Source organism: Lagopus muta, chromosome 1, assembly GCF_023343835.1.
Source record: "Lagopus muta isolate bLagMut1 chromosome 1, bLagMut1 primary, whole genome shotgun sequence".
Lineage (NCBI taxonomy): Eukaryota > Metazoa > Chordata > Aves > Galliformes > Phasianidae > Lagopus > Lagopus muta.
In genome coordinates this window covers 131,578,741-131,593,084 of record NC_064433.1, presented here as the reverse complement: position 1 = coordinate 131,593,084, position 14,344 = coordinate 131,578,741, and the positions used below count along the sequence as shown (strand labels likewise).

The window sequence follows — 14,344 nt, the reverse complement described above, 5'->3', positions numbered from 1 at the left end:
AATATTGAGTGCTGGACGAGAAAAATAGGTCAAACTCATCCCAGCATCTGAGTGACTCTCTGCAAGAGAAAGTCCAGCACACTAGCAGAGAAAGCTGCACTGTCAGTGACGATGGCATAATTCCTTAGGACAGTCAACCATGCAGGTCTCATCAGCACTAAGGTCATAGTAATTAAAACATTTCATTTTTAATCATATTCATAATGAAGCAAAGCTCCTCAAACAATTGCGTTCTTTTGGAGCTCTTTTTTGGAGTGTTGGTGCAATCATTTTCTCACCAACATTAACAAAATTCCATTGGCATTTTATTCCACTTAGGGCTGTCTTCTCATGCATTTCAGTGGATTGAGGCCAGCTTTCTAACTGGAAGATTATTAAACAAAGTAAAATATTTTTTTTTCAGTAGGAGAGTAGAATACTGCATCTCTGCATCTCTTCCTTCTTTTTTTCAATACTTGCACCATCACAGGCAGAGAGCTCTTCCTTTGTCTGCCCTGTCTTTTATCATGATAGCAAATATATGGTCCTAACTCTGGAAATGAATTTTGCTTGCAGATTCATAGCTTTCAATAACGTATGTAGCTGTGGTTGTGTAGTAGTGTGAATTACTGTTGATCTCACTTGCTGCAGCTTAGAAAAATATGCTAGCTTTACTAGGTACACCTGTTAAAACAAAATGTTCATACTGAATCTTTGCACATGTATCAGGATTAAAGTTTGAAAACAAAGATAAGAAAAACCACAGGCAGCTAATTATGGGGAGCAGGTATTTTTCTGGAAGCGAGCCCAGAAGTGCTGTGTTGTCCTAACCTTGTCCATTGTTCAGGTATTCAGCTGGAAGCCGAGATTTCCAGAAACTAATTTATGATTGCACAGCACATACACTCTTGAAACAGCAGTGTTACCACTGTGGATGTTTAATATTTATAGGATTTGAGCGTAATGTCATATGTGCAAAAATAGCTCTGAGCTACAAGTTCCCCCTGTGCCGTGCTCTGCTTGGAGGCTCAAATCCGGGTAGACACGCTCGGAATTGGCAGGGTGAGGGCAGCACCAGCTTCAAGACAGGCTGTCACCTGCCTTCAAGCACTGCAAAAACCTCCCTGCGTGAACTCTGTGTAACTGGGCCTCCCCGACGGCGGAGGTTATTTCAGTAGGGCAGCACAGCAAGCCAGGAAGCAGCACCTTGCCAGCTGGGCTTCCCTCTGCACTGATCTATGGTCGGGGGGAGTTACTGCTGTATAAGGAGTGCAGGGAGGCACCGTTAATGGCAAAATAGTTCCAAAACACAACCAGAAAAGGACATGCATGTTTGGTAACTTGAGCAAATGCGTATAACGGGCCAGCTCAAATTACATTGGTCAGCATAGCTCTTGTAGGAGCTGATCAGTAAAATAAAGCTGTGTCGGTTTACTCACATGGGCTTCTTTCCTTTTGCTTAAGGTACGCAGTGAGACTAAAAACCCACTCAGGCCCCAATGCCACGCCAGAAGACAAGCAGTTGGCAGCACTATGGTTAGTAGATCACCATTTCCTCAAAAGGCTCCTTTTCTGCAGGGAGACAGTTCTTGAAAATCAGACGCTGGACGCGGCCAGATAGGATTATGTTGTCTGTTGAAAGAAAGAGCATACTTTCAGCTCTGGAAAGGTCCAGCCCTCATATCACTGCAACAGGTCTGCGTTCTGTCTCTGTAAATAAGCAATTCATACTTATTGACTGTGACAGGTCAGCTATCGTACATCAGCATAATTAATTTCTAAATGCCCGATGGTTTGCTGTTTTTATGAGCAATGTACTTTTGTACCAATAGTTTGGCAATTTCTTTGTGGCTGACATTTAGGCTCTATAATCGTAAATTACATTTACATTACGTGAAGAGAGATACGGTGATGGCGATAATTAAGCCTCTTGGATTCCCTCCCAAACAGAGATTTCAGGATATGCACACGCACCTTACATTCTGTAGGGTGGCTGCTGATGGCTAGTAAAATGCTTAAACGCTGTTAAAATCAAATTTTAATTTAATATCTATGTAGTTAATACATCAAATACCTATTACATGGTTACTGATTCTCAGTAAGTGGACATTTACAATCAGCAAGTGTGTTTTTAACATCTATTAACCATCTGTTAAAAACCCAAACTGAATGCATCTTCATCCTCCATAAATAAAAGAGTCCTAATTAATCATTTGTGTAGAAAGAACCAAGTATTCAGAGGTGCGCGCTCCTTTTAAACGCCCTTCCTTTGTCGCCAGTCTGCTGGCGCGGTCGGGAGGAGCACGGCGCACGGGAATTGCTTTAAAAATGCTTAGGTGGGGAATTACTGAAAAGCGGCTAAAAAAGAAACGAGGGGAGGTGAGAAGGGGGGAGCGGTGAGGGGCGGCGGGCCGCTCCCTCCCGCCCGCTGCCTGCCAGCCGCTGCCCGTCTGCCGAGCCGAGGCTGTCCTCCAGCGGCGGGCGGCCGCAACTCGCCGGCTGCGGGCTGAGGGGGCCGGCGTAGCGCTTCCCCACGGACAGCTTGCAGCCTCGGGAGCTGCGTGGGGCCTGGGCGGGCACGGGGCTACGCGTGGCTGCCTAAGTCTGCTGGGAAAGGCACACGGGAGATAGAGCCAGAATGGCTAGTTTTTTATACAGGCTGCAGGTTGCTGGAGTGTAGTAGTGGGATGAGGCACACCGAAAGGCTGCTGTTGCATTTGCAACGAGAAATGAATTTAAAGATTAAATCTTTTGGGGGTTCCAGGCTAATAATGACTTCTCCTTTGTCAAAGCATGAGTGCATCAAATTCAGGTCTAAAACCTGGGAACCAAGGTGCACAAACCCTTCCGATCACAGTCTGCTCTGTGGCTCTCTTCACGGACTGCCATGGCCGCAGCACCTAACCTAGCCTTGCTCATGAATCCACTGCAAAGTGTGAAAGATCATTAGCAGTCTTCTTCATAAGGATGGAAGTGGCCCAGTACAGCATGCATACGGTTAGGGCACTGTCACCTACTTTGTGGCATCTAACCATGTTTGGATACGGAGCTGTTGGAGCGAGTCCAGAGGAGGGCCACAGAAATGATCAGAGTGCTGGAGCACTTCTCCTATGAAGACAGGCTCAGCGAGCTGGGCTTGTCCAGCCTGGGGAGGAGAAGGCTCTGGGGGAACCTTGAAGGGAGCTTACAGACAGGAGGGAGACCAACTTTTTACATGATCTAATAGTGATTGAGCAAGGAGGAATGGTTTAAACCAAAAGAGGGAAGATTTAGATTAGATATCAGGATGAAATTTGTCACTCAGAGGGCGGTGAGGCACTGGCACAGCTGCCCAGAGAACCTGTGGTGCCCCATCCCTGGAAGCGCTCAAGGTCAGATTGGATGGGGCTCTGGGCAGCCTGAGCTGGTGAGGGGAAGCTATACCCCTCAGGGCAGGGATTGGAGCTTGATGATCTTTAAGGTCCCTTCCAACCTCAGCCATTGTATGATAAGATTCTGTGATAAGTAAAATGAACAGAACAAGTGAACTTAGTAGTAAGCAAAGTGCCGCCAGTCTTCCACTGCACATTAGTTGAAGAATTTAAGATAATTCATAGAGAATACTGTTTGGAGGCACACTTCACCTTCTGCTCTCCCTTTTATTGCAGTTACCGCTGCCTGGCTCTTCTGTACTGGAGGATGTTCCGACTCAAGAGAGACCATGCTGTCAAGTATTCTAAAGCGCTTATTGAGTATTTCAAGGTACTCTTTTTCACATGTTCTAAAATCAGTGTGTTGTTACAGTAAATACATTTTAATAAAAACAATAGCTGTGCTGGGGTTAGTTCTTGTCCCACTAAGTCGGTAGGAACATTGTTATAGACTGCCATAGCAACACTTAATCACTGGTTACTTATTTTGCCTTCACAAGGGACCCTCTTTGCAATATACAAGTCATGTCCCTTCAGGAAGGCTAAGAAATTTATTGTACTAACAGGCATTTTCAGGTTACTCTTAATCAATTATCTAGTGCTAACCTGCTCTGTTGTAGGTAGATTTTGGAGATTTTGCTCCAAGAATCACCTCCAGGATTACACTTCCCACTAGACTTCCTGTGAGTTGAAGACTTTGATCTGTATCAGTCCTCAGCTGCAGGACTTCCCCTTAGAAGCTTGGGTAGGTAAGGCAGTGCAGTGGGACATGTTCTCACCCGAGGAACTAGCAAAGAGCCCACACTGACTTCAATGGGAGTTGTACAAAAGCACCAGAGGGCAACCAAGCCACCTGCCATGTAGTTGACAGAGCACCACTGGCTTCCCCTTCCTGCTTTACTTTGTGTGCTACTGTTTCCTATCTCCAGTTCCTGCCTGGTCTACAGCCTGGTTGTTTTGAATAAAACAGGAAGTCATTCAAAGCATTTTAATCTATTTTATTTGACAGGCAGCCTTTTTCTGAAAGTATCTCAAGGACAGAATCTTCATGGTGGAGCCCTCCTAGCAGTCAGTCCATCCAGCATTTAATCTACATGGAAAGAAAAATAGCCTCTATCTTTCTAATTAAATAAATATGTACATATAAATGCTTTAACACAAACTGTTCCAAGACAAACTGTTTTGGGAACTGGAACAGCCATTTGTCTTTAAACATGAGGCTCCTTTTTTTTTTTCTCTTTCTTTTTTTCTTCTTCTTTTTAACAGAGGAACGTACCTTGAAATGAAAAACATCCATCCTTTGACATTCTGTTAATAAAAAATTTCAAATACAACCACAAGCATTCATGACCAGATTTTAAACACATGAACACATTGAAGGAAATTGACAGATCTGTTATTGTCAAACTGAAATTGAAGTCACTGTAATTGCTTCTAAAAATTTAGCAATATATAATTCAACATCTTATGTTTCTCTAACAATGACTTGATTTCAGGGGAAAGAAATATGTGCCAATTATAACACTTTCTTTTTCTTCACCAATTCAGAGAATGCCTGCATTAAGAGCAGCATGGTCAGGCTCTCAACCATGTAAAATGTCTCTTAGTCGCAGACAGAAACTGTTTCACAGCAAACATAAAATGGACTTACACTCTGTTACAGACAAGATGAGCTTGTTTTCTGCAAAGCTCCTGCTGATAGAATGATAGCGTAGTTTCACATTAGTAAGTATTCTCACCTTTGAAAGTAAAAATAGGAAAAAAAATCCATTTGCCATAATTTTCAGTGGAAAACAAGCCAATTCTCCACTCATTTCATATTTGGTATCTAAAAGCTTTCAAAACCAAGTGACATGAAATACTGACTGCATTAAGAGCTTCCACATATATTATCAATCAGAGAATGGCTTTAAACCATTTCACACATATTTTCAGGGAAAATCGGACGTACTTTTATTTTAAACAAGAAAAGAAAACTTATTAAATCTCCTTTTAAGTATTTTATTTCCATTATATTAAAAAAAAAAAAGTAATGTAGCAGAGAATTTAAAAAAAAAAAAAGCCAACATGAGAAAAAAGGTGGTGGGAAGCTGTACAGTAAGGCAGAGGCTACTTACATTTACAGTGGAAGTATCCTTGATTCCATTTCAGTTTTCTCAATTTCCTGCCTCCAGCTCTGTAAGTAAATAACACGTGCTCAGTTTCTGTTGCACTAGAAAGAGGAAGGCCAGTAGTTCTGAAGACACACACACCAAAAAAACAAAAAAAAAAACAAAAAACAACCCACTGAAGGAAAAGCCCAGTGTGGGACACTGCTGAGCTACTTCTTCATAGCAATAATACAGAAGGCCAGGTGTCAAAATGCAGTTCTGGTGTGTGGAAACACTTGAAGGAATGCAGAGGATGCATCAAAGGTGGGAAAACAAGTTGTTTTTTTTTTAGGAGAGGCTCAAGCAGTGTGCCCATCTTATGGAAAACCATTAAGTTAATGTGATCACTGTGTGTGGAAACATTACTGATAATGCCAGGTGACGTGCAGTTTTGCTGGCACAGGACCAACAGAACTCTGAAACACTGAAGTTAAGAAAGTTGAGTCTTGAAATCTTGAAATAGGACCTATTTTCCTAACTTAGAGACCTGCTAAACAGTAGAGCAGGACAAAAGAGAGCAAGGATGATAGTGACTTAGGACTTCTGTATGCCTAGCTATCTTTTATTAAAAGGAAAAAAAAAATTCTGGTTGAAGTTCCATGATTGGTGGAAATCAGGCATTACATGATTGAATGTTCTGTGGGATTGCTCACGGCCTTCTTGTGTTCTGGTTTTCTCTATCACAAGAAATTCCAGCCTAAACCTGACAAAGAGTCCTAGCACTTCCTTCTGAACTCCCAGGGTTTTTGTGAGAAGGTTGAGCATCAGCGAGAGTGTTTTCCTAGCCAGCCCCCATCTCAGGATGTGTAATGGAATGTGATTTGAGTCTGTGCTACAGCACTGCTTCATCACAATTCCAAACCAGGCTCTCTGGGTTAATTGCATCAAGAGATTCAAATACCTCTGTCTGCACAATTTTTTCTTTATATTCCTTTACTTTTATATTGTCTGCTGCTCCTCATTTCGTATTTTTACATTAATTATGTGCATTGTTAATTATTTTTCCTTTACAGAATTCATCAAAAGCCGCCCAGAACCCATCTTCTTGGGGTAACAGTGGAAAGTAAGTTCACCTGTTGCACAGAAACTTAGAACATATTGACTGTCAGGTGTTACATTTTCTTACCTGCTGTATGTTCTGATACTTCCATGTTTTTAAACCAAACACTCTTTTAAGCCATGGTGTCAACATCTGATTTCAGGAGCACAGGAACTCCATCGCCCATGTCCCCTAGCCCTTCTCCAGTCAGTTCTGTCGGATCCCAGGGGAGCACAGGGCCCCCTTCCTCATCTCCTATAATCAGCATCCCCCAGCGCATCCATCAGATGGCCGCCAACCACGTCAGCATCACCAACAGCATCCTGCACAGCTATGACTACTGGGAGATGGCTGACAACCTGGCCAAGGAAAATAGAGGTGGGTGATTCAAGGATATGGGCCGCTCTATAAGAACATCACATGTTTTGATCAGCAAAAAAATGCTTTGACAGGAATCCTGTCAGCAGAGTAGGGCTGTAGAGGTTCTTTTTTTCTTCAGTCTTTTTCTAGTCTGTCCCAAAATTACCCAAAAAATGCAATTTTTGACAGCTGTCTCATTTGGAAGCATCTTTATATCACTAATTTTTTCTGTACATTGCTGGTGACAGACAGATCACAGGTCACAGATGTATCTGCGGGCAGTATTCACTGCCATTTGTGTCATTCTGGAGAGAGAGGTTTGAGAAGGGGCAAGGCAGACTTCTGCTCCCAGAGTCACGGAGCTGGATGGGATGCTTCTATCCAGACCATGTCACAAATCAGGAGTACACTTCATTTCTGCAAAAGAAATGAGAACCCGTCCAACCTCCACTCCCAAGGAGAGACAGATAGGAACAAGGCACCCTCACTCCCTATTCAGGGTAAGATTTTCCCAGTTAAACTGGTTTCACTGTATTTAAGGCAGGGATGTGATCAGGATTCAAATCAAAATTAGGACACTTAAATGTAGGTGTTTGTATGTGAGCTGTTGGGTTAATCTCTCATTGCAGTGGATGGAACTTTGTTCAATACAAACAGCAGAGTTCAGAGAGCTGCTCAGTTCACCTTGAAGATGACACCAGGATCCAGTTCAGTTGCCTAACTGTAGCTACCCAATGCCCTTTGAGGTGTCCTTTCCTATACTGCTGCTCCAGAAGTCTCCTGTATGTCCTGTGTTAGGTCAGCTATGTATGTATCAACTGCCTGAGGACATCTCAAATGAACATTATATGCCTCTAAGGATGCAATTAAGTAACTATTGACTATTTAGGTGGATTACTCTTTAGATTGGGATGATCACGTTGTATATATGCCTCTATTTGTCTATCAAGGCAGTTTAGATATCTGGCATATGTAGAGATAGACACTTATGCATAGGCTTTTAGATTCACTTGTCCTTAATGTAAATCTTTCCCAGCATCTGTTTGTTTTATCAAGACTCAATGAAAATTAACGAAAGGCAAAGCTGAAGAACTCACTGTTTTGTTCTTTCAAAAGAAAATTGTTACGTATCAGCCTGTAACATCATGAACCGTGGGGCTTTAAAATTAATCTCACTAGCACTAAACTTTCATTCCCATGAAATGTTCAGCTTGACTCAATTTGCAAAAGAATAAAACCTATTAAAGGGTGACAAATAGCAAATACAGCTTCACTCTTCTGATGCTGAAATCTTTCTTTTTTTTTTTTCCCTCCCTGTAGAATTTTTTAACGACTTGGATGCATTGATGGGACCTATCACCTTGCACAGCAGTATGGAGCATTTAGTTCAGTACACTCAACAAGGACTTCACTGGGTGCGGAATAGCACTCACTTGTCATAATGACTGTGTGCCATTCATTTGGACTACATAACCTTTCATGGATAATTCAGTTATTCTGGACACTGTGCTACAGAAATAGTCAACCACAGCATTGATCCAAACAAAGGTGAATATTTCTTCAAAGTTGAGAAGATGTTTTCTGAGAGTAGATATGTATCTGTGCATATGTACAATATACAACGATTTCTCTTCAGAATAAATTGTTCTGTACCACTCTCCAGAAAATTTTCATACACTAGAAATACTAGAAAGAACTGATCTGAATGCACAAAACATACCCTTTCTATTCGTGTGCTGAAAAATTCAGAAACCAAAATCTCATGGGGTGATTGAACCAAGTGCAATAAGCACAAATCCCTATTCAGGAAAGCTCTCAATAGACTCTTACCTTTTAAGCTTGTGCTGAAATCCCATTTACTTCAGTAGAGCTTAAGCACATATACAAGGGTTTTCCTGAACTGAATGAATGAGGGCAAGTCTCAGCAACAGAGAACTTACTGCAAGCGTGGACACTTCACAGAAGTTCCAATATTTATATTCTATCTCCCTGTAGCTGCCCTGCTGGGGCACACAGAGGAGATGCGTAGTCTGCATTAAGATGGAGAAAGACAGCATTCCTTCAGTGTGAGATAAGTTTTGACAGATTGCTTGCATTTCTTTATCTCCTGTCTTTTTAAATCACTTGACCTCTTGTTCGGCTCCACACCAACAATATAACCTACAATAACAGGCAAAAAGCCTGAAAACAGATATGCTGATTGCATGAACTTTAAAGGAGATGGTGGGAAACTGCATTCTGTTACCAACAGTAAATAGATAAATGAAAAAGAAAAAGGCAAACTGCAATCCACTCACTAAAGAAAATGTGTTAATTTCAGCTACATACAGACAGACAGATATCCATAACAACTGTTGGCTTTGCATGGGAAGGCTTCATCTTATAGATTCTGATTTTCATATCTTTTTCACCTAGCAGAAGCTTGCAGCACATTCTTCTAGGCTGCACGGGAACACTACATGCAATTTCCTTTCTCTGGGAAGCAGAGTTGTCTGCTCATCAGGCTAAGAACTGTTTCCTATCATAATCCTCTCACTCTTCATGCATAATCCTCAACTAGGCTTTAATGTTTCTTGATTTGTGGGATGTTTTCCATTCCTGTTGACAGGCTGTGTTTTTCATGCCAGAAGAATTAATCCCACAGTGATTGGAGTTTAATTTGGGTCAGCTGAGGTCAAGGCCAGTTCATACCAACTGTGTTTGCCCTTAGCGCATTTGTGTTCATTTTCAATGGTTTTGACACATTTATTTTTCTTCTTCTGTAATGGAAATATAATTTTTTGCTTGCTTTGCAATTAGATTTGTAGCCCTTACTCAAGTCAGCAGCTCTGGTGACTTCAATAGACTGTTCTTGTCCAAGTCACTGACTGACCCTTTGATTGTTGTTTCCTAATTTAATTCACAAGTATGTTAAGGAAATGTGAGTACAAAAATCTCTTTCAGTAGATGATGCAAGTAGAAGTAGCCACTGATATGGAGGGTTGATTGATTGGTTCTCGCTGCCTTTTTTTTCCTCTCTGATTTTGAAGAGATGCATTTAAAAAAGGAAAAGATACCAAACGAAGTAGCATGTTTTCTCAGTAAAACATCTCTGGAAGGAAAGGCTGTATTACCCTGTGTTCAAGAGCAGGCTGAACAGCATGCAGAGCTCCAATACTGGCATATTTTTTTTTATCTAGGCTGCTTACAATAGGGCTGGCTATTGCTCAGAGCATCACCCTGTTCTTTGATGCAACTCACCAGGGTAACTACATAAGGACTGCTCATCTCCAAGCCATCCCAATCCAATCTTATGTGCCGATTGGTGCTTGGATCCTTCCTCCCCAGAACTCCTAAAATCAGGCTGTGGTAACCTCTTAACACGGATTTGAATATTACAGTGTGGCTGGCTTTAAGAGTGAACATGGGCCTGCCTTTAAATGATAAAGTGTACATCCTCCAAGTCCTTCATCACTCTTAGTTCCAGCTGTTCCCCACCTCAGCAGGAACACAAGTTGTTTGGTCCCAAGTATCACGGAGAACATGGTTAGTGCCTTTCTGTTTATTACTTGCCTGATTTCCAGCGGTGGGCGTCTACCATGATGTACCAGACCAGCAGCAGTGGATTCTGTCAGCTGCTTCAACATCATACAAAGGTACTGTGGAATTTCCAATTAGGATTGGATTCACTAATTGGATTTCCAATTAGTGAAATTCCAATTAGATTTGCTTCTGTTTTCTTTGATGGTGCCTATGATGTTTATCTTCAGATAATTTGGGGGTTTGGGAGCCCTTATTGCTATTTAATGTTGAGAAATTTTAGACGTGACATAAATTACTTGCCTTAAATGGAGTTTAGTTTTATTGCTCATGTGGCATTTGAGTTTCAAGTATGGAACTTTGAAGCATGTTTATTTTACTAGGGGTATATTTCTTAATCACAATGAACTCTTTGTATGGATGTAATATGTCAAGCAACTTCAAAGAAATGCAAGAATTATGCTGTCCTGTTGTAACGTTCCCAAGCACTAAGGATTTCTTGCAGATGACTGTCATTTCTTGTATGTTGTTCTCACATTTGATTATTCCAGCCAAAATACCCATTACTTCTTTGGAAAAACACACTGGTTTTTAGGTTGTGTGCTGGCATCATCTGTGTGGCCTGATGGGCACACTGAGCCTTAACCTCGGGTGGCAAAAAGGGAAGAAATAGCAGCCATTTAAACCAATTGGTCCTATACATGGATTAGAGTTTTTGGCCTTTTTCTGAGGGGTTTCTCACACCTATACAGCTTTTTTTGGTGAAGAGATTTGCAATACTCTTCTGTGCAGACTTTTTGCTGCGTAATAGTTGCAGCAGTTTAGATGGCTGGAGCTGAATGTGACGTGGTGACAACAAATACTTCATTTCATCTTCTTAGGGCCTGAACTGGAGAGAGGTGCGTGTGGCCTTTAGGTCTGGTCCAATTAAGCATATGCTCCACATTAAGAACCAGAGCAGTTGCAGATATTCCACCATGACTCAAAGGTACTTTGTTTGTTCTAGATGAGACCAGTAGATACCATCCTTTGGGGTTCAGTGAAAGATGCTTACTCGCTTTAGACAGCCGTAAAAGGCCATTGACATGCAGGTTTCTTAGCACTACAGCAGTGCGCAGGTTCATTTGGTGCAAGCAAGACATCAGCCTGTACGAATCCAGAAGAATTATACATGGAGGGAGAGGTTTGCTCACAAACCGAGGCTTCTGAATAAGTAAAAGCTGATAAAGCAACGGGAATACATTTAAGTGACCCATATAGTGAAGGTGGATACAAGAAGTGCAAAGCACCATACAGGATCCTGAAAGACAGCAAGATAATACAAGTCCTTGACCTTAATCGTTTATAGTATTCCATAGTGACATGAATGAAGGACACGCGCAGAAGTCCAGGTGTGGCTAAAAGCCAAGCACAGCCCTGCCATCACATGGCAGGATTCCCCAGCTCATTTGCCTATTTCTTTTAGCCAAATATCACAGGGCAAGGAAGATGCTTCAGTGAAGAGAAGACCTTAGGTAAAGAAGGTTAAGATGCTTCAGTGAAGACTTTAGGTAAAGAAGATTAAGAAGATCAAGCCCTAAGTGTAGATACAAACACATATGTATATACTGTAAATCTAAATAGTAATTAAAGTCACTCAGCATGAAGGATATTACTAGTGCCTACCATTGATCATCAACTACTCATCACTGAGCAGCCATATCACCTCAGAACTGCAGTAACTGTTATCAAAATAATTTGTGCAGCTAATTAATTTATAAGCAATGCACCTTTGGGACTGTGTCATCGTATCTCTTTTGTAATACAAACGTTCAACCATTTTTCACGGCTACTGATTCAAATCGACATCACTGAAATGTCAGGATATCTTTTTTTCCCTAGATGAAGACATGCACTTAGACCTGGCTAATCTGTGCTTAGTTTATCTACCCAAGAGACTTCAGTAGTCACCAGCCTTAATGCATGTATAGTATATACTATTCACTGACTTCGTTGTAGGTTTTAATCCAAATGAAATTGGAATTTGCAAAATGACTTGGATTAATGGCATCTGTCTCGGATACCCTGCAGATGTGACATTAAATGATTCATGATTTTAAGCAGGAAAGGTTGAATTTTATGTAAATTGCAGTGGATGAATTCCAGGAATTTTTATAAGATTTTTTCAAATGAAAGGATTGTCAAAGCAATATGTTGTGGGTTTGTTTGTTTGTTTTTTTTTCCCCTAACTGTCCTAAATTTTGTGGAGGGTCATGAGCTCATGGTCAAAACTATATTAAGAACATCTCCTTCTGCAATATGCTTTGCCTTTACATAATCCGCTTAATGCTCAGTATGTCAAAAAGCAATGTTTCTTTTTCACGAGAGCAGTGTTTCCCTTCCTCCCTCCAGGGAGAATCCTCAAACTAAAGAATAAAATCTCTTGCCACAATGGAAATACAAACAATGCCTGAAGAATATGAACTTGTTAAGATAACTGTAGAGGCTTGGCTGGCACAGACCTAACATGCCTCTCATTTCGATATCTTTCTGTTAGCATTTACATCACATATTTGAACTCATTGTGTTTGAAACTAGAGAAGCAGTCTGATTTTCATGTCTTAAAAAGGCCCGATAGGTCTGATTGGTATCATAATTGTAATTGTTACATTAGCTTGTGCGCTGTGCACCAAAGGCTGGGAAGGCATGTTACTGTAGATAAATTTGCCAGAACTCATTTAGAAAAGCATTTGGATGATCTTATGTCTATTCTGTCTAGAAAAACAGAGAGCAATATTTCCCACCCAATATTGCTGCATGAAAAATTGCCTACTTTAATGTCTCCCATAAAACTGCCATTTGCCCTCCATAACGCCAAGATTCCATATCTAGCACTACCAGTTGCCATGCTGTAAATTGTTCTTAAGGTTAATCAACAAACTGGGAAAGTTGTACTGCAGGCTCTGTTTGCCCTCAGATCACTAAAGCCACAGAGAGGAAAAAACACTGAGATGTGGACCATCCAAGGCTCTGTCAGTTTCAGAAGACTATGGGCTTCCTCACTGAGATGTAGCTGGATGTTTCTGAAGTAATTCTTTGCCTCTGCTTGCTGTCTGGCTCCTTGTCTTTTGGAAGTCTTCAAGTATGAATTCCCTTTCAGGGTTGTCGTCTTCTTTGGCAGCCCAAGCTCCCTTTCCACCTGGGTGCTGGAGCACGAAGCAAGTAATCCATGGGATGCACAAAGGGGCTTGCTTTTCTCCACAAAACCAGCAGAAATACAGCAAGGCTTCCTCTCTTTTTTGATCTGTGTAGCTTGAATCCCAGCCTCATCCAAGCTAACCACAAAGAACTCTAGTGAGTCCAAGGGAATGCCAAAAAAAAAAAAGAATGGGGATTTCCTCTGTCCCAAGGCACTTTTGAGGAGTAAATATAGAGAACAGCATAGATGATACAAGACAGTTAGGTCTCCTCTTTCTTATGTGTACTAACACAGGAAAACTTTAACACTCATCTGTCTAGAAGGAGTTTATGAGAATTAATTCACATGTGCAAGTCACGATGCGTTCTCAGCAGTAAAGTGGTGTTGTAGCTGTGGAAAAGATCTGATAGGCACAGTGGATGAATTTCACCCCCTAGCCCAGAGCCACAAGACCCTCAAACACCTTAAACATCATTCAAGCTCTCAATGTAAGTGCCATAAGTACATAAAACTTGTGCTTAGCACCAAGGGGAGTCAGAGCCTAGGTGAAATCGCTGTTCCCAGGGTATCTGTAACTTTGAGCCTGGCAGCAAGCAAGAATCACAGGAGTGATTCTGGGACAAACAGCAAAGGCTAACAAAGAGGTGGGAGGCATCCTAAGAATTCCATATATATACTTATTTTATTTTAATGTTAGCAAGCCACTTTG

The 14,344-nt window shown here is 41.4% G+C and overlaps 1 protein-coding gene and 1 non-coding gene across 7 annotated transcripts in view; both read left to right on the top strand.

Annotated features, from left to right (window-relative positions):
• AFF3 (ALF transcription elongation factor 3) overlaps positions 1-13,824 on the top strand; it is a 323,793-nt gene extending 309,969 nt beyond the window's left edge. For all 6 annotated transcript variants that reach the window (XM_048961353.1, XM_048961342.1, XM_048961324.1 and 3 more), the window contains 5 exons: positions 1,444-1,515; positions 3,627-3,720; positions 6,553-6,602; positions 6,742-6,956; positions 8,259-13,824. In XM_048961353.1, coding sequence (XP_048817310.1) covers positions 1,444-1,515; positions 3,627-3,720; positions 6,553-6,602; positions 6,742-6,956; positions 8,259-8,380 — 553 coding nt within the window. In that variant the 3' untranslated portion in view covers positions 8,381-13,824. The remainder of the gene's footprint in view (positions 1-1,443; positions 1,516-3,626; positions 3,721-6,552; positions 6,603-6,741; positions 6,957-8,258) is intronic.
• On the top strand, positions 2,913-3,022 carry LOC125688533 (U6atac minor spliceosomal RNA). The gene has a single exon (XR_007374791.1). It is a non-coding gene; the product is annotated as a U6atac minor spliceosomal RNA (small nuclear RNA).
• Positions 13,825-14,344: the final 520 nt, after the last annotated feature.